This window comes from Neolamprologus brichardi, chromosome 14 (genome assembly GCF_056152115.1).
Source record: "Neolamprologus brichardi isolate AB-2024 chromosome 14, ASM5615211v1, whole genome shotgun sequence".
Classification (NCBI taxonomy): Eukaryota; Metazoa; Chordata; class Actinopteri; order Cichliformes; family Cichlidae; genus Neolamprologus; species Neolamprologus brichardi.
The window spans coordinates 22,196,093-22,217,962 of record NC_142117.1 but is presented as its reverse complement, the minus strand read 5'-3'; the positions used below and the strand labels follow the sequence as shown (position 1 = coordinate 22,217,962).

The window sequence follows — 21,870 nt, the reverse complement described above, 5'->3', positions numbered from 1 at the left end:
CTCTGAACCAGCAGCCTATGGCTGCTTTTGTTTTTGTTATTCCTCCTCCTCTCTTTCCATTGCTTTCAATCTGTCAACTCGAATGTAAAGGGGCTGTTTGAAGTGAAAACATTAAGGGCACTCCCCGCTGCTCCTGTTCCTCTCTCCTCTGCAGCCACCAGGAGAATGACCTTTCTTTGACTGACCGCCTGTTAAGGCACATACAGACTGACCAGAGGTGGCCTTTAGAAGCCACCACTGGACTGAAGAGAAAAACCCAGAAGCATTGGCACCTTGTCTGGATGTACACATTCAGAGTAGTGCCAAAACGGATAGCCGACAAATAGAAAAAGAATTGATTATGTTAAGATTTAATTAGCCGTTTATTTTATCAAGCAAAAATACCAAACACTTGCTCAACTGCTCATTAATGCAAATATGTAATCAGCCAACCGCGTGGCAGCACCTCAGTGCCTTTAGACACGTAGATGTGGTTGTGGCTCCTTCCTGCCTTTTATAAACAGTTCACGCTGTGAACGGTGTAACGGTGTACTCCGATAGGCTTCATAATCACCAGATCTCAATCCAATAGAGCACCTTTGTGATGTAGTGGAACAGGTGATTCACATCATAGATGCAGCTGGAAAAATCTGCAGTAGCTGCGTGATGCTACCGTGTCAATATGGACCAAGACCCACGAGGACCGTTTCCAGCACCTTCTTAAATCTATGCCACGAAGAAATAAAGCAGCTCTGAAAGCAAGAGTAGGTCCAACCTGGTACTAGCAAGGTATACCTAATGAAATGTCTGACGAATGCATGTCAGGATTCAGAAAGGCTAAATGGGCTTCTGATTGACAGTGAGTGTGTGGTCAGTTCAAAATACCTTTCAACCTCTATTTTAAACCTATACAACCACTGCATTACAATTAATGTTTATTATTATAAATATTAATTTCATTTTAATCTTTTTTGTTAATCTTGGAGGCCCATTTACAAAATAACATTTAATAACACAATAACTAAGATTTTAAATAAAAAAAAAAATAACAGAAACACAATTAAAAGCAAGATAAAGTAATTTTCCCAAACTACTAACGTTTTCTTTAGAAATCAGTCTCACGACCTTCATTGTTTCGATTCATATTGTGACTACAGACTGTATTTCACCAATATAACTTGTCCTTGTACGGAAGATTATGATGCACAGCCCTGCTTAATGCTGTGAAGAAGGCTTGTCTGGTTGTTACTAAACTAAGGACATTTTATGAACAAACTAATGGTTCAATCAATAGCACCCTGATAGCAGAAGGCCTAGCACATTTTCCCTTAAGATCTGAAAATAATCTGATTACTTAACAACGAAACATAACCATTACCTTTCAGCACGAGTATAAAAAAACAGTACATCTATAACTCTCTCGAGTCGATCCCATGTACAGTGCAAATCTGACACCTGTACTCATCCAAACTTCATGTGCCATTTACCAAACTTGTCCGAGCATGTTGTAGTCAAGAGGAGCACGGCGTGTACCTTGGAGATGATGTCCTCCCCAGAGAAATTTTCACTAATCACAAGCCAGGTAATGTTCTGTTCATTGTTTTCCTGCTTCAAATCTAATCTGCTGTGCGGACAATCAGCTGTGAGTCAGACATGTTTGTGAAAATTACTGCTCGGGTAATAACATCTCCAGGTTATCATCTTGGACCCTTCTGAGAAACCGTGGACAGGATGATGTGAGTAATGATGCAACGAAAACAGTTATTCTGTAGTTCTGTCCGCTTTGCCCTTTTCTGGTATCAGAAGAAAGAAAAAGGTGCATTTATCACACCCATAAACAAGGATTTGATTCAACTACCTGAAGCTGATGATATGAAGTCCTTTGACGACAGGAAGCCATTTCCTTCTCTACCACATATTTGGGGTCTGGTATCCTTTCACACTCGTATTTTTAGCTGCTCTCATGTGATCAGCTCACCTTAGATGGATTTCAGTATCAGCTCTGAATTAAGCCTCAGATAAACCTCAGACTCACTCATAGCATGGTCCTAACTGAAGGCCTGCCACCCTGCTATGCACGCTCCTTATCATTCTTCCTTCATCCCCTTATCCGATACTCTGTCTCCAAAGTAGCTAGTCAATCCCATCACCCTAGCTCCTCTTCTATTAAACCTAAGAACGTCCCTGCGACTACCCCAGCCTTCCCCTTCTCCGCTCTGGGACAAGGCAGCGGGGTGACATTCCCACAAGCCAGCTCTAAACACCAGCTGCTTAATAATCACACTTTGATGCCTGTACTACAGACTTCCAGCTTAGCCTCAAATATCTGCCTCTGGGTCTGTTCTTCACTTTGTCCTCCATTTTTCATGTTTTTAAACTCAAGAGTCACCAGGGAAGCATTTTTAAGTTCCTCTGATCATCTGTTTTGAAAAAGTAACACAGGCCTTTAAGCTTTTAAGATGTCTGTCATGGGATCTGTCGGCAAACAGCTATCTTGCAAGCAACCTCTGACCAATTCTCAACACTGCAAAAATGACCTAAGCAGGCAGTGAAGACATTTCTGAACTCCACGAGCGCTGAGATCATGACAGGCAATACATCAAAAACGCATGCGGAGATCCTGGATTTTTCATCTACTGAGTTTATGGGTCCCCTGTGCAATGTGTTACCTGCAATCTTGATGTTCATATGGCCATCCAGCAGCAGATTCTCAGCCTTCAGGTCTCTGTGAACGATGTTCCGGTTGTGGCAGTACTCAACCGCTGACAAGATCTGCCAGAACTTCCTCCTGGCCTCTAGCTCACTGAGACGGCCATGCTTTGCCAGATAGTCTGCAGACATTGGAAAGAGGTGACGTGTCATGTTAGAACTTTAAGTCTATATCATCTTTTTAATTGATTACATAACCTGGCTCTACAGGCCTTCCGAACACGTATTAAGGTATCACTATACAGTTGAAAAGAATGCAATAAAAGTTGAATTTCTTCAATCAACCGAGTGGTTGTGCTGAAAGTATAATAGGTTTTGATGAGGTGCGAGCTTGGTGCCAGTGGTAGCTTACAGCTGCTCTACATTACAGCATGTTTTGTGAACTCATTGAGAGCAAGATGAAAAATGTATTTTTTCTTTGGAGACCCCTGCTCCAGCCCTGCGTATGCATGCGTGAGTAGGCATTGGCTGACGGCGAAGAATGCACTGTGTTGTCATAGCGGAACGAGGAAAGCGGAGACAGAGGTTTCCGAGAACAGGTCTTCTGCTATATAATGCCTAGATTAGCGCACACTGCTCAGCTTGTAAGTTGGGGGTCAGTTTAATAGGATACTGAAATAAATACAAACTGAGCTCTTTTTCCAATGAGAAGCAAAAACACTGGATTTAGCAGTTTATCTGCTTAGCACACACTCTGCACACAGCAGGACCAAAGAGTGAGTTTGTGGTTGTTTAGAAAGACACAAGAAACCAGAGTCGATTCTCTCTCTGGAGAGCCACAGTCATAAATTTTGCCGTCGTCTTTTTCCAAGCGCTCAGATCGCTGACCTTTCTCTCATGGTGTGCTCTCCCTCTGCCCTTACTGTTTGTGTGAAGTTTGTCTCGACAGACTATTTTACAAGATGTATGATTTTTTTTCTTTTTTACAGCCCTGTGAACTTTGAAAAGTGTAGCGTTTGTTGCTGTCGGCAGGGCTCCTCTTCACACCTCTCTGTCCAGATAGCTTGCTAACTCTTCAATTCACACTCAGTGGCAAACAAGATAGGACACTCTGCTGCCTGTCCTTCCAGCTGGCATGGTTACAGACCACCAAGTAAACCTGACAACAATGCACAACAACCACAACAAACCCCACCAACACAAAATCAGGAGGAATGTAATTATGGGAAGACCCACTAGGTCAGTTTCATAAGAGAGCATTTTTGTAATCAGGAAGCAGATGAAGACTGGCAGCTTGATTTGATTGAGACAATAAAAACAATGTTTTGCTTTTGTCTTTTTAACTCGTTAGACATACCTGATACGATTTCCTTTTCATATCGCTGTCATTTCAGTGGTGTGCACACAAACTACAGGGTGGGCCATTTATATGGATACACTGTAATAACATGGGGATGGTTGGTGATATTAAAGTCCTGTTTGTGGCACATTAGTATATGTGAGGGGGCAAACTCCTCAAGATGGGTGGGAATCATGGTGGCCATTTAGAAGTCGGCCATCTTGGATACAACTTTTGGGGTTTTTTTTTCCAATAGGAAGAGGGCCATGTGACACATCAAACTTATTGGTAATGTCACAAGAAAAACAATGGTGTGCTTGGTTTCAACGTAACTTTATTCTTTCATGAGTTATTTACAAGTTTTTCTTTGTTCACAGCCATTGACATGTTGAAGAGGTTGACACGTGAGGAGCGGATCGAAATTGTGTTGATATCTGGTGAACGCAGTAACCGGGTCATTAGTGACAGAAAACTTTCACTAATGAAGAAACATCAGTGGCAGAATGGGCAAAACAAAAATTGGAACAGGACCCTCAGTTCATGCAGAAGATTTTGTTTAGTGATGAGGCAAAATTTTATGTGAATGGTGAAGTTAACAAACAAAACCACCGCTATTGGTCTGACACTAACCCACAATGGATGGATCCCTCCAAGACAGTTGGAACAACAAAAGTGATGGTTTGGTGTGGTATATGGGGTACAACAATAGTGGCTCCATTCTTCATCAATGGAAACCTCAAGGCCACTGGATATTTGAAATTGCTACATGATGATGTTTCCCTCTTTGTGCACTGAAGCTGGCACATTCCCTGAGTTTTTCCAGCAAGATGGTGCACCACCACATTATGGGTGCCAGGTCCAAGCATTCCTAGATGAACAGTTTCCTGGAAAGTGGATTGGTTGTCGTGGGCCAGTTAAATGGCCCCCAAGGTCTCCCGATCCGACCCCCTTAGACTTTTATCTTTGGGCTCATCTGAAGGCAATTGTCTATGGTGTGAAGAGGCGAGATGTGCAGCACCTGAAACTACAGATACTGGATGCCTGTGCTGGCATTTCTCCTGCGGTGTTGCTATCAGTGTGTGAAGAGTGGGAGAAGAGGGTTGCATTGACAATCCAACACAATGGGCAGCGCATTGAACACATTTTATAAGTGGTCAGAAACTTGTAAATAACTCGTGAAAGAATAAAGTTACGTTGAAACCAAGCACACCATGTTGTTGTTTTTCTTGTGACATTACCAATAAGTTTGATGTGTCACATGGCCCTCTTCCTATTGAAAAAAACAAAAGTTGTATCCAAGATGGCCAACTTCTAAATGGCCACCATGGTCACCACCCATCTTGAGGAGTTTGCCCCCTCACATATACTAATGTGCCACAAACAAGACTTTAATATCACCAACCATTCCCATTTTATTACGGTGTATCCATATAAATGGCCCATCCTGTACTTACAGGCACAGCAAAGTCATACTGAGCCTCTTTAAAAGTCAATTTAGTTGACTTTTTTCAGATGTGTGCAGTCAATTAAACATAAAATATTCAAAGCATACGTGTTGAGGCCACCATTGTGCATCACACTACACGTCATCTACACAGCCCTGCATCTCAAAGCCCCGATATTAAAATTGTGTGTGATAGATAGCAACAGAATGAGAAAACCTTATTAGCGAGTGGCTGACAAATTCCATAAGAGTAGGTCTCTTTAATGAACGGGGGAATTTTCAAGCAATGGTGCTAATCAAAAAACACACTGGGGAGGGGAATGTGTTGGGCAGGTCCAAGGTTGCACCTGTGGAAAACAGCAATCTAAAATAAAAACCGTTTCAGGACATAACCTCTCCTTTTCTTGGTCTTTAAAGCCTTCTTTATGGGTCAACATAAATACTCGCCATACTGTTACAGAGCCTAACATTGTACAAAGTGGTTGGTTTAATTCTTTACCCCTTGAAAACCAACTAGGGATACACTGAAGGTCTTTCTCTCACATTTCAGGCCGGCTTATAAGACAAAAATGATGAGGTTTGCATCAGAAATAAGTGAGGGTTGTCTGTGCCTGTGTAGCTACCCTTGGAAAAGCACAGAAACTATTCTAATGGTCACCCAAACCACATCTTTATTGATATATATATATGTACTTAGATGTCAAAACCCGCCATTAAGGGAAGGGAAGGTCATCTTTATGGGGTAAAGAGTCAAAGCAGGATTCCTTGCAGCCATTACAGAGAGAGGTAAGACTTCTATTTTTCCTGTGGTGTTGCACACTCTTCTTCATGCAAAACCTAGTGTAAAAGTAATTTTGTTAAAGAAAAAACAAGAGAAAGAAATCAATTTAAACCCTAAAACAGCTGCAGATTAATTTCTCTCAATGACTGCTTGATCAACTGACTATTGTTTGCAGCTCTGGAAAGAACACCGCCTGACTGCTTTTACACTGAAATGCTCAACAAACCAAACGCTGAACACTAAAGCGTATCTTAGCTCTGTATGAACAGCAGCACGGTGTTGCTACTGCTTGTTCTACAGTCACACTGGAAAAACAAGCCATTACTGTTTAAGCAAACAACACTGTACAACACACACAGAGTATGCAGCATGTTGCCCCAGTGGAAGGATGAGTAATCCACTGATACAATGTTGGTGAGGGTAAGGACCTCAGCACAGTGAGGCATGCAGAGTGGCATTCTGGGAAAGCGAACAGAACAAGTATGAATCATAGGGGTATTAGGGAACAGCTCAAAAGCCACTGTGTTCCACTTCTGCTGAGAGCTGCGTGAGGAGCTAAATCTCTTAACAGCTGCTCAGGTTTGAAGGGGACAAACATCATGGGTACAGACCGGCTTGCTGGACAGACTTCAGATAACACCGTGGGCCAGGCGCTGGGAGCGTGTATACATGCGAGTGTGTGTGAGCGCAGAGGACATGGGGCACACGGTCGCACACTCCGTTTCCACATCAGTAACTGATACCCTAACCACTTAAATACGACGGCCTCATTAAAGTCACATCTATATGCACGGTGATGGATGCTTGTGTTGATTTAATACTGGCACACCAAAGGGGTTAAAGGGGAACAGAGCCAATTGGAACAGAGCAATGCCATGTCATCCAAGTACCAATCAGCCAAACATCAGCTGCAGCTTCTGGTGGTTATAGTTGACCTCACTTGTCCTTCTTTGGATACTTACTTACTAAATACACACATAAAAATAACACCTCTGTTTTATCTGGAGAAACAAAGCCCACATCTTAAACCTACATACTCCACCTATTTACTGTAAGCCCCTCCCATTGAAACTTACTGGTTATTTAACTAGGGCATGTGTTTTTAAAAACACATTCAGGGTTGGATTAGGTGATCAAGTAATACCACTGTCTTGGCAATCCTTTATTCCAATACTTATTTTTAAAAGGAAGAAACAAACTTTTGTACCTACATTTGTTGAAATTACCTTAAAAAAAGAAAAATCAAAAATGTAGGTATGTGTATTTTGAAGTACCCTTTGAATGGCTCCATAGTGCTGTGCAGGGGTGTCAAACAAAAGGCCTGGGGCCAGAATCGGTTGTCAAAGACTCCAATCTAACCCGTTTGGCGGCTTTGGAAAATGTGAAGAAGGGCATACATTTGGACTTTTAAATGTATTTTCACGTGTTTTACAGCTTCTCTGACTGATAAAGCGCTCCCCCATGGCCATTCATACTACACCGTGGTAAATAAGTAACAAATGAACAATAAAATAAAAGAAGGTTTCTTGGTTTTCACTATACACACTATACAAATTTATGCCTTTTACAGTAAAAATTGCTGGTGATTGCCAATGCGAATCTCCTAGTAGACACACAATTTGAAAATCCTACATCGCTGCATTCGAGTTATCCTATTCACAAGATTTTCAGCAAACTAGACCTCTGACCTTAACCTCAAGGTCAAGGTAGCTGCACCTAGTAGCTGTACCTATGGAATCATTTCAAAATCCTACATCACCTTGTTCTCAAACTTAGGTGTCCACGCCGTCTGCCCGCCTGCTCAGCAGGGTGACGACAATTTACTAATGAGGGGTAAAAAGGACATTTCTTTCTCAGACTCATGTTGACAGACTTTTTATTTACTTTGGCAGCATTTTATAAAGTAGAAAAACAGATGTACTGTGAAACTGCACTTCTTTTTTCTTATATTAAGACATCTCAGGGATTAAATATGTAATTAGACTTCTTTACATGGGAAAAAAAGGCAGGTTTCACTGGTCTAGCCCACTTAAGTTCAAAGTGGACTGTCTATGGCCCAGGATGTAAAATGAGTAAGACATCCCTGGTATAGTGATTTACACATTGTCTAAAACGGAAAGACTCCTGGTTTGATCCCGGGACTAGATATAAATCCCTCAGGAAGGGCAGCTGATGAAAAAACACCCCAAAACATATGAAGATACCCACTCTGGCAACCCCTTGTGAATGAGGCAGAACCCAGAAGTAGTTTCTTCTATACTGTAGTGGGTTCGGTGATCAGATAACACTAACATTTCAACACGTCAGACGACATTCTGACAATTATAACAAATCTAAAAAGCAACGGCAGACTAATCCACAAGAAAAACGGCAATTAGTTGCAGCCACATGGGAGGCATTTAGAAGTCAAGGATACTCAATCACGCTTAAATAAATCCATCTTGACATACTTTAACATTCACATAAAAATGTATAGCATGCAATATCCACATTACTTTATATCTGGAGCTGGGATTTTACTTACAGATGTCTTCATCTGACCCGAAAGTGAGATGAGCTAGAATATGTTATTTTGAAAGCCTCGACATATAAATGACCCATAAAAATAACATTCTGCCATATCGCTGTATGCTGATATTTCATGACGAGGGCAAAGTCTGTAGAAAGAGCTTAATCAAAAGGGATTTTATAGCGCTAACACCTGACTCTACATAGGCCTGTGAGCATATTTACTTGATGAAAAATAAAGCTGTATTCAGGTATGCTGTAGTCTGTCAATCATATATATTTTGAGTGTGGGTTCCAAGACCCTAAAAAGAAAAAAATGAAACGCATTAAAATGAGTTCTGACACTGATGTTTGACATACAAGATCATGTAGCTCACATTAGCCTTGCTAGCGTGTTACCCAGATGATTAATAGCAGTGCCACTAAAAATGATAAACTACTGTTGAGATAAATATAAAATATGAAGGTGAGCTTGTAAAGTAATCGGAGTGAGGTGTTAAAGCTGTGATGGCAACACCTGTACTTGGTGTGAAAATGCACACATCTAAAAGATCTATATCTATCTATCTATGTTCTGTTTTATCAATCACTAAAACTTACATTGCTTCCAAATGTCTGAACTCACACTGAAGACAGGAGCAAATTAGCTGAGCTCAAATGCAGACAAACATATCAGGTTAAGTCTGGCACATTTTTCTTCTAACTTTTTTTTTTTTTACTATTATTAGTATTTATTTCTTTTTTTTGGCTCCTTGAAAACTTCTGTGGAAAAATCTGCCTGTCGCTCAACTAAAAATACTTTGGATTACTTCTTTCAAAACACAGGAAGTCAGCAAGCTCATGCTTAACCCCTATCCCTGTTCAAAAAGCCATATATATTACCTTATCTACTGGAATTTAGATAGCAATGATTACATTCACACACACACACACACACACACACACACACACACACACGTAGAATGCGCTTCTTTGACTTTCCATATATATTATCTGCACAATGCAGAGGTTGGTTTAACTAGTCTACATGAACAGTACTTGAAATTGTGGTATAGTTGTCACACAAAGTTCTAGGGTTTCTCCAAAATACCCTCCTTGACCTCAATGGAAAGTCTTACGGAGGTCAAGCAAAGACGTGGAGGAATTTATGAGGACATAAGAAAGGAGAAACACAGTGCTAAAAGAATCTGAATGCACTTTCACAAAGCTATGAAATAACTCCATGGGATGGGAGGTACACTATTCAAACAACCTTTAAGTCAAGTAAGAACACCAAATAGAAGTCCCATTCCCATTTATAAAGTATATATACACAAGACATCTCTTTATCTATTTAGTGCTTTCTGCATAATAGAAAGCACTGGTACTGACTGCATTAATTGCGTAGCTTCAGTTTGGTTAGCTGCAGTGTTGGGGATAACAAATTACTGTGGTCAGATTTAATTGAAATGCAGTGCATTGCCATTATGGGCAGAGTATAAGAGTATATTAATGCATATATGCATATTTTCATATGTTCTCAAGCAACAATCACCTGACCACTGACAGTGGATTTGAAAAAAAATGCAGAAAGGTACAGAGACATTTGTTTGGCAAGAATCGCCTTTAATATGAATTTGTGTTGACATGTGGGCATAATTATGCTGTACTGTTAACCAGCAATTACATAGCAATGCATCTCAAGTGATGTTGTGGAGTAATGTCACAAGTACAGTAACAAGTTAGTTGTGCTCTTTGTGGAAAGTATGCTTTTTGGAGAGTACAAATAAGTAATGCATACTTAAAACTTTTGAGAAGCCACCCCAACACTAATTAGTTGATCGAAGAGCAGTTGGTGAGATGACCTTGAAAAGTCTTTGTAGAACGGTAGAATTAAATGTCCCTGCATTTCTTCTTTTTCTTCTTTCTTTATTATTTCTAATTTTATTGAGGAAATATCTATAGTTCAGGCTTAGTACCATATGTATCTGAAAGATCTATATACAGACTTATATAAGGTATATTTTTGCCTTCAAAGCTTGCAAGTACTTCTAGTTTTTTTTAAGTCATCCGTTTGTCTTTTGATGTCACTGAAGTCCAAGCTTCTGATGGCTGACAGATCTGCTGAAAAGTGACCAAGCAATATGAAGGATGGCTCACGGGGAAATTGAAATTGACAGTCTAAGTAACTGTTTTTCAAAAATAGCTTGAGTACTCCTTTGAAGTCAACACACTCTGTATCTCATTCCCTTCCCAACACCCAGACAGAGATCTGCATGAGTGATTTTACTCACTGCCAGCTATTATACTCCCCTCTCTCCAGCAGTGCTTTCTTAAATATGCATGCCCTACATTTCCTCACCACCTTCCAAATTCAAATGGATGTCCCCTGCTCTCGCCTCCATTCTCTTCTGCCTCCTCTCCCTTACTGCTTCTGCTCTCTGCAACTCTGCTTTATTTGTGGTTGACCCAATTTCCAGGTTTGATCCATCCTGTGGTGTCGAGGCAGACTGTGGAGCAGCAGACTGACTGACAGACAGACACAAAGCACATCAGCGAGCTGGCATCGATGCCTATGCTGTGCCCACCCACCCTTTTGCAAGAATGAACCCATCACTCTCCGCCTCTTGGTGCCAAACCCAGATCCGCTTCTTTGTCTTTGCGGCTCCAGACACAAACATGCTACCCCCTCCTGCTCCGCCACAGCACCCTTTACTATTTGGTCTGAAGACAGAACTGCAGGCTCATCCTTCGTTTCACTGACTGGCTGTAACGGCATGCACTACACTACAACTTCACAAATTCCGCTCTTTACAACCTATGGCCAGGAACAGACCTGAGATATTCATCATGTCAGCAAAGCGGAGGCAACTCTCTGGAGGGCGATTGTGGAGGAAGAGACTGAAGATCTGGCTTGGCAGCTTATCCATTTGTCTGAGTGCATCATGACTTGATCCACCTCCACAAAGTGTATTTGGAAATCTGAAATGATTGTTCAATTTCACGAGATTGAATACTGTAATACTAGTCTAGTGCTGCAGATACCAGTTGTTGTCTGCCTGGCTGAGTCAAAGCTGCTATTGCTGCGGCTGATGATGACATATAAATGTCTTACATAACTACATTACATTGTGCAATCAGGGCAGAGGGGTCTGAGGAATCAGGACACAATGGTTTTATAATACCCAGAGATGATCCATGAGAACATCTATGGATTACAGAAAATGAGGCTGACCCATCATCATGATCGGTTATTTAAAGGGATAGGCTGACATTTTGGGAATTGCGCAAACTCTTGCTCATAGAAGGATGATTAAGCTGACACCACTCTCTACAGCCAGGACACAATTAGACGGTAAAAATAATAATACTAATAGAAGGAAACTAGAGAAAACCGGCTAGGTCGACTGTGTCCAAAAGCACCCACCCATACCAACGCTTTTAAAACAATTTATTTATAACCGCAAGATTTTATGCCACATTAGTCATTTCTCAGTCTTTCTGCTAAGCAAGCCAAACAGTTTCCTGGCTCCTGATTCATATTTAAAAGAAACTAAATTATTGAAATGCAAGCAATTATTATTTGTACTGCTATTATTTTGAGTAGCTGCACACAGAAGGGTGCTTAAAACAGGGGTGGGCAATTAGGCCACATTATAGACCTAATTGTAACATGTAGTCCTACCAGCAGCAGTTTATAAACTGATAAAATTAATATTGAAATAAACAGAGTTCAGTTTATTGGTCCGATCTTCAACAACAGTCCCAGTTTCTCCTGTGGCTCCTTGAACAAATTAATTGCCTACCCTAGCTTAAAATTAACCTATTATGCTTTTATAGTCTTCTTTTAGGCCGGCTTTCCTCTGATCGACAGTCATGCGGTTTGAAAACACGAGGCTTGAACAACAGGTATCAGGCAGGTACCCATTCAATGACATCTAACAGAGCCGTAAGTGGAAAAACCTACGGGAAACTGGATTCAGACTGTTCTCAATGCTCAAAGCTTTTGGCTCAACTGAGTTGTACATAAGATTAAGTTCTTATTTGAAACAACAGCAGTCGCTCCAATATGGGACGAGTTTGACTGCCGTATGGAAAATTCTATGCGTCTAGAGGGTAACACATAGCATATGTCCATATGAGCATCGTATGTTTTTATATAAAATTTTAATATTTAGCCATGCAATTTAAATTTGCTGCAAGCTTCTATGCCCATTACTTAAAGAAAAAAAAATAAAGTCTTTTGGCTTAAAAAGCCTTTTGAAATTGGATAATTGCTACGCCCTTTATCTCTCTTAGCAGAAACTGCCGTTTGCTCAAATTACAAGTTTTAGTTGCAACACCATGTGAGCCTCTCCATCCTTATTGCTGTACACTTCTGTACTTCCTTCTTGTTTTTAAACCACACTCGTTTCATTCATGTTTTTCTGGGTCTGCTTCCCCGCTCTCTCTAGGTCACAGAGGCAGTAGTTGCTGCTGAGTCAACATCACAAGTGGAACACTGGTCTGCTCTTTGAATTACAAAGACAGTAAAACAATAAACAAAACAACAACATACACTCACACATAAGACATGACTATTAAGCTTATCATAGGCTACTGACTGCTACTTGACTAATCCTATCAATTCCCGTGTCTGGAAGCAGGCTAAGTGCAAGCATTCTCAGACCGTCTAACAGGTGAGGCCATTAATCTATCTGGATCATGAGCCACTTACAGGTTGTCCACATTAGACAGGCCTACACTTGTGTTCATAATTCTACTTCTTCATAATTACTTGTATTACATATTTTTTTCTGAATTAGAATTTTTCCAGAATCCTTTACAAAGTTTATTTTGGTTATATTTACCTGAATATTAAAATTCCATAAATTAATGCAACAAACTGAAATGCCTATGGGCTTTTGTCCAGCAACCTGGATTGAAGATTGTAGTCTGTACAAAGTGTACAAACTGAGTGTGTGTGTTATGCAGCGATATAGCGCGTGTGGTGCTATGGCCGACTGAGATAACTTCTTATCTTCGTGTACTATTTTCGATATGTTCTGACTCGTCTGTCCTTTCCAGCACCAGCGTATTTTGTTTGTGATTCTGACAAAAACAGAGAATAATTTAATAAACTCACTTTAAAAAACATTTTTTGTATCTTCTAGATTCAGACATTAAATGCCAAATATAAACCTACATACTAGTTGGTCTCTGTAGTTGTTTGTTTTCAGTGCGCCGCATATAAGCAGCAGTGCACTGGTTGCTGGTTGGAGAGCTGAGACAGTATGAAGGAAGCTAACAGCAAAACATTTAGCTTTCTTTATTTGCAAAATACATTTCCTTATATTTTCCATATTTAGGCACAGCCTGTTGCAAACCCCCCCCCAAAAAACTGGATTTATTCCAATTTCATTAGTTAAATGTATGAAAAATGTCAACGATAACACAGTTTGTCAGACATAATATAGTATTTTTGTACCAACAAGATGATTTCCAAAGAGCTGTTAGCTGAACACTTAGCATATCTCAGCATGGTGTGCAGTGTGACCTTAAAAACATTTGTGGAAACTGGACAAATAGAGGACTAAAGAAGTGACAAACCTAAAATAAACTGATAACTTAATGAACCATCTATAGCAGATGACCAACAAAGACCTGACACAGGACATGAGAGATGTAGATGGATCAAGTGCCAGATCCATCTACTGTTTACAAAAATCTCATGAGAAGTGGTTTCACTGGAAGAATGTCAAATTACTCCAGAATAGGACTGATTTATTTATTTATTTTTTAATAGTGGCAACAGGTGTTATGGAGTGATGAATCCAAATGTGAAACCTTTGGTTAAAACTGACACAGGAGGCGATGAGAAAGGTACAACAGTGTCTACAGCAATCTGTAAAACAAGGTGGAGGCTCTGTCATGGTTTAGGGCTCCATTTCAGCCAGTTGAATCTTGTTAAAACAGATTGACTTATGAATGGAGAAAGGTACCAATAGATTTTGATCCACCATGCAATCCCATGTGGAAAGTGGGCAACATGACAATGATCCTAAACCCAGTGTCAATGCAGTAAAAGCATACCTGGACAGAAAAACACATAATGGGACACCAACAGTCATGGATTGGCCTCCCCAGAGCCCAGACCCATTATTGGAGCAGTGGGGGATCATCTTGACAGACAATGGAACAAAAGGCAGCCAACATCGAAGAAGAGCTTTGAATATCTTTCAAGAAGCCTGGAAAACTATTTATGAAGACTACTTGAAGAAATGACAAAACAGCTTGTCATGAAAGATAGATTCTTCCTCAGCCTATTAATATAAGACCACGATCAGGTCAGTGTGGGCAGATATCCAAGACCATGACAGCAAGAAACAAAAACTTTTTGATTGGCACATTCCTAATCTATCTAGCATTCACATTTGAGCCTTCTGGTTTTCTTTCAGACTTAGAAATCCGAATTGTTCAGCATTCATCTGACGAGTAAATGAAGAAATCTTTGTATGTTTGCTTTTTGGTCTTTTGGCCAACAGCTATTTCAGGATCAGCAATTCCAAAGAATTTCAAGCTAGGTGGAAGAAGCACAATGCTGAGTCATTCTGAAATAACTTTGATGAGTTCTTCTGTTATTTGGTCTTAAAATAACTTTATTTTACTCATTATGCAGTTTTAAACAAAGCTGCAAACCACAATCATCCAGTCAGGCACAGCCACATTTTAAGTGAAAACTAAATTTACGACTGTTGCTCGTCTGAAAGATCAAGAACAGCGTATTAAGTCTGGTTACAGCTTTAGCTTCTAAAATTGTGCACAGATCTGTTTTGTAAGAGAAAACTTTAATGCAGTTGCAGCAGTTAGGTAAATAAATCTGCTGATCAACAGAAAACAAAAAGGATTTCAATGTGAAACTTTGCACCTTTTTTTTTCTCTCAGTGATAGTAAAATAATTCTCTTTGGATTTTGGAAACTTGGTTGCACAAAACTAGCTGCAAGGACTCACTCTGACTTACAGATTCTGAAAGGAAGATTCGCCTATAAAACCTCCTTGGTTTCTGGTATATTACTATTTGTATGGTGCAAAAAAACAAAATAAAGGAAAAAAGAAAAGAAATAAGAAATTGAAACCATTCTTGTACTTGTACAAGTATATGACAAATGCTCTTAAACATCCCACCGGAGTTGAACAAAGGGAGCATTGAAAATTAATCTAAGTACCATCTTAATGAAAGAGAAGGAATGACATGTTGCTTGCCAGGACAAAGAAAGGAATATTATCTCCTTGACATGCATTATCTCAACATTTGAGCAGTAAACCAGTCCAGTGTGGGCGATTCTGCAGTACAGATAGTAATAAATCGAACTTATTCCCCTTTGAGGCTGCCCTCCGGCAGCTTTTACAGGCCTGGGGTGACGTCATTTTATACAGCAGGAAAGAAATGTCAGCACATTTACTGCAACAATTACCAGCAGCACATGACAAGGGTCACAGGATACTTGTGTCAGATTTGCATCAATCATATGACCTTTGAGATTGAGGCTGGGATAACCGTAATAGAAACTCAAGCTCAACAAGACTTTGATACTTCCTTGTTGGTCAAAAACCTTACTGACGCAACAGAGTACATTTTTTTTTCAGTTGATATGGGAAGAACGCAAATAGCAATGGGCAGACTGATCGTATACTTGAAAAGATCACTCACCAAAGATCTCCCCACTCTTGGCATACTCCGTGACTAAATAAAGCATGTTCTTCGTCTCCATCACCTGAGAGAGGGAGAGGATGAAGGAACAGGGCCGAGGGGGTGGGGGAAAAGAGACACACAAAAAGAATTAGATTAAGTAAAAATAAATTTTAAAAAAAGAAAAAGAAAGAAGAAGAAGAAGAAGAAGTAGTAGTAGTAGTAGTTAAAAAAACCCCCAAAAGATAAAAATAACAAGAAATATCACACAATTGACTACAGGGCTCAATGTGTGTTTAAACTGCAGTGTCTGGCGTTCGTAAAATCGTGAGAAAAACTAAATGTATGAATGGCACGGGTCTAAATATGGCAACCATGTAAAAGAATGGAGGTGGACGGTTGGTGTTGTTAAGTATATCTGAATGATACTTAAAGCCTTTCCATCCTCACCCGGTGCCGTGTTGTGTAGGAGGAGGAGAACCGATTTAGAAGCAGAAACACTCAGGAGATGAATAGAATTAAATGCGGAGGGGAGAGTCAGATGCAGAGAAGAGGATGAATCAGACACAGCGAGCCAGACATTCACACTAGAAATCCCACGCTCATTGTTTATGATCAATTTTCCATCTGTTACACTGACCGATTCATGGATTTAGGAAATTAAAGCCTTTTTCTTCCTCTTTTTTTGGTTGGTCTTCGTTTTGTAACAAACACATTCTCTGTCCTCTGTTTACAACCGATTGATGAATTAAATCTGGGTATTGGTACTCTGCTGAGAGCCAATACAGCATCTAATGGAAAATAAACCTTTTCACAACAGACATTTTGACCTGGCGCAGCAGGAAAAGCACAGGTGTAACTAATAGTATTAACGATGGCTCGGTTTCATGTCGGAGTGCCAGTAAACCAGCATGGAGAGTAGTGGGGCCCTGGCACTGGCCCCACCTGAGTAGATGTAGTCATTATTAATGATACTAAATCACCCGCGTTTGACAAGATAAAATACCCACTGTGGGAGAGAGCAGTTTTTATTCTGTGGCTGATCTCACAGCTTCTCTTGTGCATGAATTACACAAACACGGGATTGCTACCTTCCTATATTGTTGGCCACTTTCTAACGCTCATACATCCGGGAAAACAGCAGAGCTAAGGGCAGACAGATGCAGCAGATGTTTTGGGCAACATCTTCAAGAAGTGCCAACATTGCCATGTGATAAAAAATCAACAGTTTATTCTTCTACTTTTAGAAGGTAATGCACATTAGTGAACAAGAGTGATGCTCTTGTGCAACTGCAGGGAATGATTTTTGACACCTGTGACAAAAACAAAAACAAACAAACAAACCTATCACAAGCACAACAATCACAGTCTAAGTGGTGGAAATAATAAAAAGCAAGGCAATTTTCATCATCAGGACTTTCTGATCAAAGTAAGTAAACAAGACAATGAATAATTCATGACAAAAAAAATTACAGGGGTTTGATATAGCCAGTCCTGCTTGAGAAGTTTAATGACATGCAGTAAATTCTGAAAAATGTCATAGTTTGTATTTTAAAAACCAATAAATGGAAATGCACTGTGTGTTAGTGCTTGTGGGCTGCTTTGGCTGTCCTTTGAGATAACTTCATGCTTGAAGATCAATTAAACATTATTTTAGATACTGTCTACTTTTAAGTATCAGACTGTGATAAAGAGCACCTCTAATTTCCTCTGTTAATTAAGGGACTTATTGACCTGACAATGACATGAATCTGCTGATTTTCAACATCTTAGACTCGGGACTCGGTGATCGGCTGGTCAGCTTCACTTATGCTTGATGATGAGCTGGACCTTTTCATGCGTGCGTGTGAAGACAAGTTCACCAACATGTGGAAAACCTAACAATCAATCAAATTGGACACTTCAGTCACCTTCAGAAGATTGTTAGCTTAAAGAAGCTAACAAAGCCAGTAAGTAGCTAAACCTCTGTGACAAGACAGCAGGCTTGTTATAAGCAAAGGAATAAAGCAGTTATTAGGAAAATAATAGCACTGAGTGAAAAAAAAAGTCTGATATCCTGTTATCTGGTGAAGTAATCAACACACTGGAAAATTTCGGGTTTCTTTGTTATATAACTGTGTTGCACATGCTTTTGTTTGGTAAGGTAAAAGTAGTTTACCTTTTACCTGTAGTAGTTTTGGGGGAAACTGAAGTTTAAAAATTAATTTTAGTATGAAAATAAAAAGTTTAGTTGACAAAACCAAAAAACTAAAGATGTTTGACTTGCATACGCTGTCAGTTATAGTTACCTCTAACTGTAGTTAGATAGGAACCCCCCCAATAAATAAATAACATAATAATTGCAGCTGCTACCACTCTAGTATTAATCACATTACAGTATATTGTTTTAATAAAAGCACTGTGAAATAGTGATTTATAGCTTTAAATGTAATGAACTGAATGGGTTTTCACACCAACCATTGATTGCAGTGTTCGGTGTACTGACATGGGGTCAGGGTCAATCCAATACTATCCTTAATGGATTCAAGCATTTTTCTTCAGTATGACTCATATTCAAATGAAGCACTCACATTGTACTGGCATTACTCTCAATATAACAAAACCTCTTTCAAAAAATAACATCGACTGGAATAAGAGCGAAAGCAGAGAGCTGAAGCCCTAAAAACAGCCAGAGGATTAAAAGATGGACAAAAAAAAAGTTTGGAAGTCAGATCAGGGGCCAATACAAGAAAAGGCTACACGACACATGAAAAACAAGAGTCCGGATCCGCTGTCCTGTATCTTTGTGCACCTTCATTGGCTGCAGCTTTCCTCTGGGCCACAGAGCCAATCCTAGTTTATGAGATTGGAAAGGAAATTACTAATTGACCGGCGCTGATTGGATGGTTAGGCTGCTGGAAATAATGATACGCACCAAAATAACTCAACAGAAAGCTGGAACAGTGCCAGATGGTTGTGTAATGATAATGAACGCTCATTTACTTTTCCTACACAGTAAATGTAACAGGACCCAAAGGCTTATGTAATACAACTGAATCACCAAAACTGTTGAGTTATCAGTGGTTAGGTTTATTTTGTGAAAAGCAGCGGCCATCATAGTAACTATGTGAAATGAGTTTACCTTCGGCTGTCTAAAACGCCAAGAGAGTCCAACAATCACGGTCGTTCACTTTAGAAAACACTATTTTGTGAGTTGACTAAATTTATTTGAATGCTGTAAAAGTGCCCAGGTGGCACATGGGAAATTATTTAGATGCAAGATTTATTTCCCTGAAATATTTTCAGTATATGCTCATACTGCTAATAATGTGCCCTGGTTTAATAGTACTAATGAATTAAAAGCATTAATATTACATTTAAAATAAAATAAAATCACAGTCACCCCAATTAGCAGCATGTGATCAAAAAGAAGAAAACAAAGGTGTGTACAAAGGGAAATATACTTGTTCATCAACATACTTTTTGACTTTCCATAGGAGAAAAGAGAAATAAAGCTCTTAATAATAACATTAACAGCAGCTATAATCTATTCAAGCGTCCCAGTATCTCATGACAGGTTGACAACGAACCACACGCACAACACCAGAACTCCAACTCTGAAGGGAACATAGCCAACATTTATTTTCCTTATGTACCCAGTGATTTTCTACTGCAACATGTCAGGATGTCTTCAGACGAGAAAACCTGTGGGGAAAGGAGCAATACCAGAGTTCACCTTTAAATGTCCAATTATCAAACTCTGGACTGTGTCTCGTGCATTCAGATGTAAACCAGTATAACACTGAAGTATAACATACTGGCTCCTCTGTCTGCAGAAGGGGAAGAAAAGAAGTTCATGTTCTTCAGCATTCTTGTCTATTTAATGGTTTGTGCTCATGATATCATCCAAAAATCAACTTGGTGAAGAAACCACTGAAACGTACTTCATTTGAAAACAATCTCAGCTCAAGGCAAAGAGACATTTTACTGCAAATTAAAAAACAAAAGAAAACACCAAACTGGCATTGTTTGCTGATGGTGCCCACAAAATTTAAGAATATATGCAAACGTAAATAAAAACAGTACACAAGGCAAGCTTGAAGCTGGAAGTAAAATCCTTTTTATTCTTCAACACAGCCTGAACTCTTAGGCAAACCTTCTTGCAATTTCTTTAAGTAGTCTTTGGGAATAGTTCTCCAGGCTTCTTGAAGGACATTTATGTGCCGCACAATTCTATGGGGAGGTCAATCTATGAATGATAGTGCTACAAAGTGTGTGTGTGTTTTGTGTTTTTTAAATCCAGGTATGCTTTTACTGCACTGGCAGTGCATGCTGAAAAATAAAGCTGTTGCCAGATGGTGAATCAAGGTCTGACGGAACATTTGTGGTTTCAGTTTGTTTTAGCAAATACAAACTGACGCGGTGACTCGTGCTGGAGTCGAGCAGTCAGTTACAACTCATTTTAAAACACACGTCACATATGATGAATCCAAAAATAGTTTGTTAAATTTCTGCCGCTGGTATCTTCATACAGTGTGCAACACATACAGAGATGAAATAAGTGCAGAGAGCCAGTCAGTCATTAGCTATGCTCTCATATCTTTAACTGCAATGGCAGGTTCTGCTAGGCCACAATTGTGTGCTTATGCATTAGAAAATGACCTGGACTGCTCCTGCGTTTTCACACTACTATTGCTATTGCTGCTGCTGCTGCTGCTATTGCTGCTGCTGCTGCTGCTGCTGCTATTGCTGCTGCTATTGCTGCTGCTGCTGCTGCTGCTACAGCAAGTTCTCCTCCACATAAATGTCTCCTTGCAAATTCTTGGGCCCTTCAACAGCTGTTACTTTGGGTCCACACAGTCACTGCATGTTACACATTACAATCTCGCCCCTGCCTTCACAAAGATAAACTTTGACTGGAGACGTGGAAAAGTGCACGTATTCATTCAAAAGACGAAAGTAATATCAACAGGCTCCGGAAAACTTTTCTGGGTGAAAGAAAAATGACTCATAATGTCCTCATCAATGTACATTTTCAACAAATTACTCCACACTCTGAAGCATGTTATCCTTACTCACCCGAAAACATTGTTTCCCAACCACAAATATTGACCCATTATGTTCTTCTTCTGTCTTTTTTGTGAGACTGTTTGCACAGTTAGGGCTGATTGATGATAAAGACTAACCCAGAGCACCCATTACAGCAGTTTACATTAGAAAACACTCTAGCAGCACGTGTGAATTTGGGCCCGTGTGATGACGCTTTTAATAAATTCCGACAAACTTTTTCGTAAATTGTTAAATTCCTGTTTAAATATATGCAGTACTCTGGGCATTCTTCCAACATCACCTCTACAGTGTCTGTGACAAATCGCAAGAGATTGGGATTGGATGGGTTAAAGAAAAAGTCAGATCTAAGCACTCAAAACAGAAATAAATCTCTGGAAAAACTCTTGATCAAGGCTTGTCAAGTGAGAGACAAACGCTAAGTTTAAAAAAAATGACATTAGACTACTTATCTTCACAGCATTGCAACACAGGG

At 39.8% G+C, this 21,870-nt stretch overlaps 1 protein-coding gene across 3 annotated transcripts in view; it reads right to left on the bottom strand.

Moving 5' to 3' along the window:
* The window catches only part of sik2b (salt-inducible kinase 2b), a 44,978-nt gene that overhangs the window by 18,673 nt on the left and 4,435 nt on the right, over nucleotides 1-21,870 (bottom strand). For all 3 annotated transcript variants that reach the window (XM_006795434.3, XM_006795435.3, XM_035909764.2), the window contains exons 3-4: nucleotides 16,371-16,434; nucleotides 2,649-2,810 (exon numbers count right to left, since the gene is read on the bottom strand). In XM_006795434.3, the coding sequence (XP_006795497.1) occupies nucleotides 2,649-2,810; nucleotides 16,371-16,434 (226 nt within the window). The remainder of the gene's footprint in view (nucleotides 1-2,648; nucleotides 2,811-16,370; nucleotides 16,435-21,870) is intronic.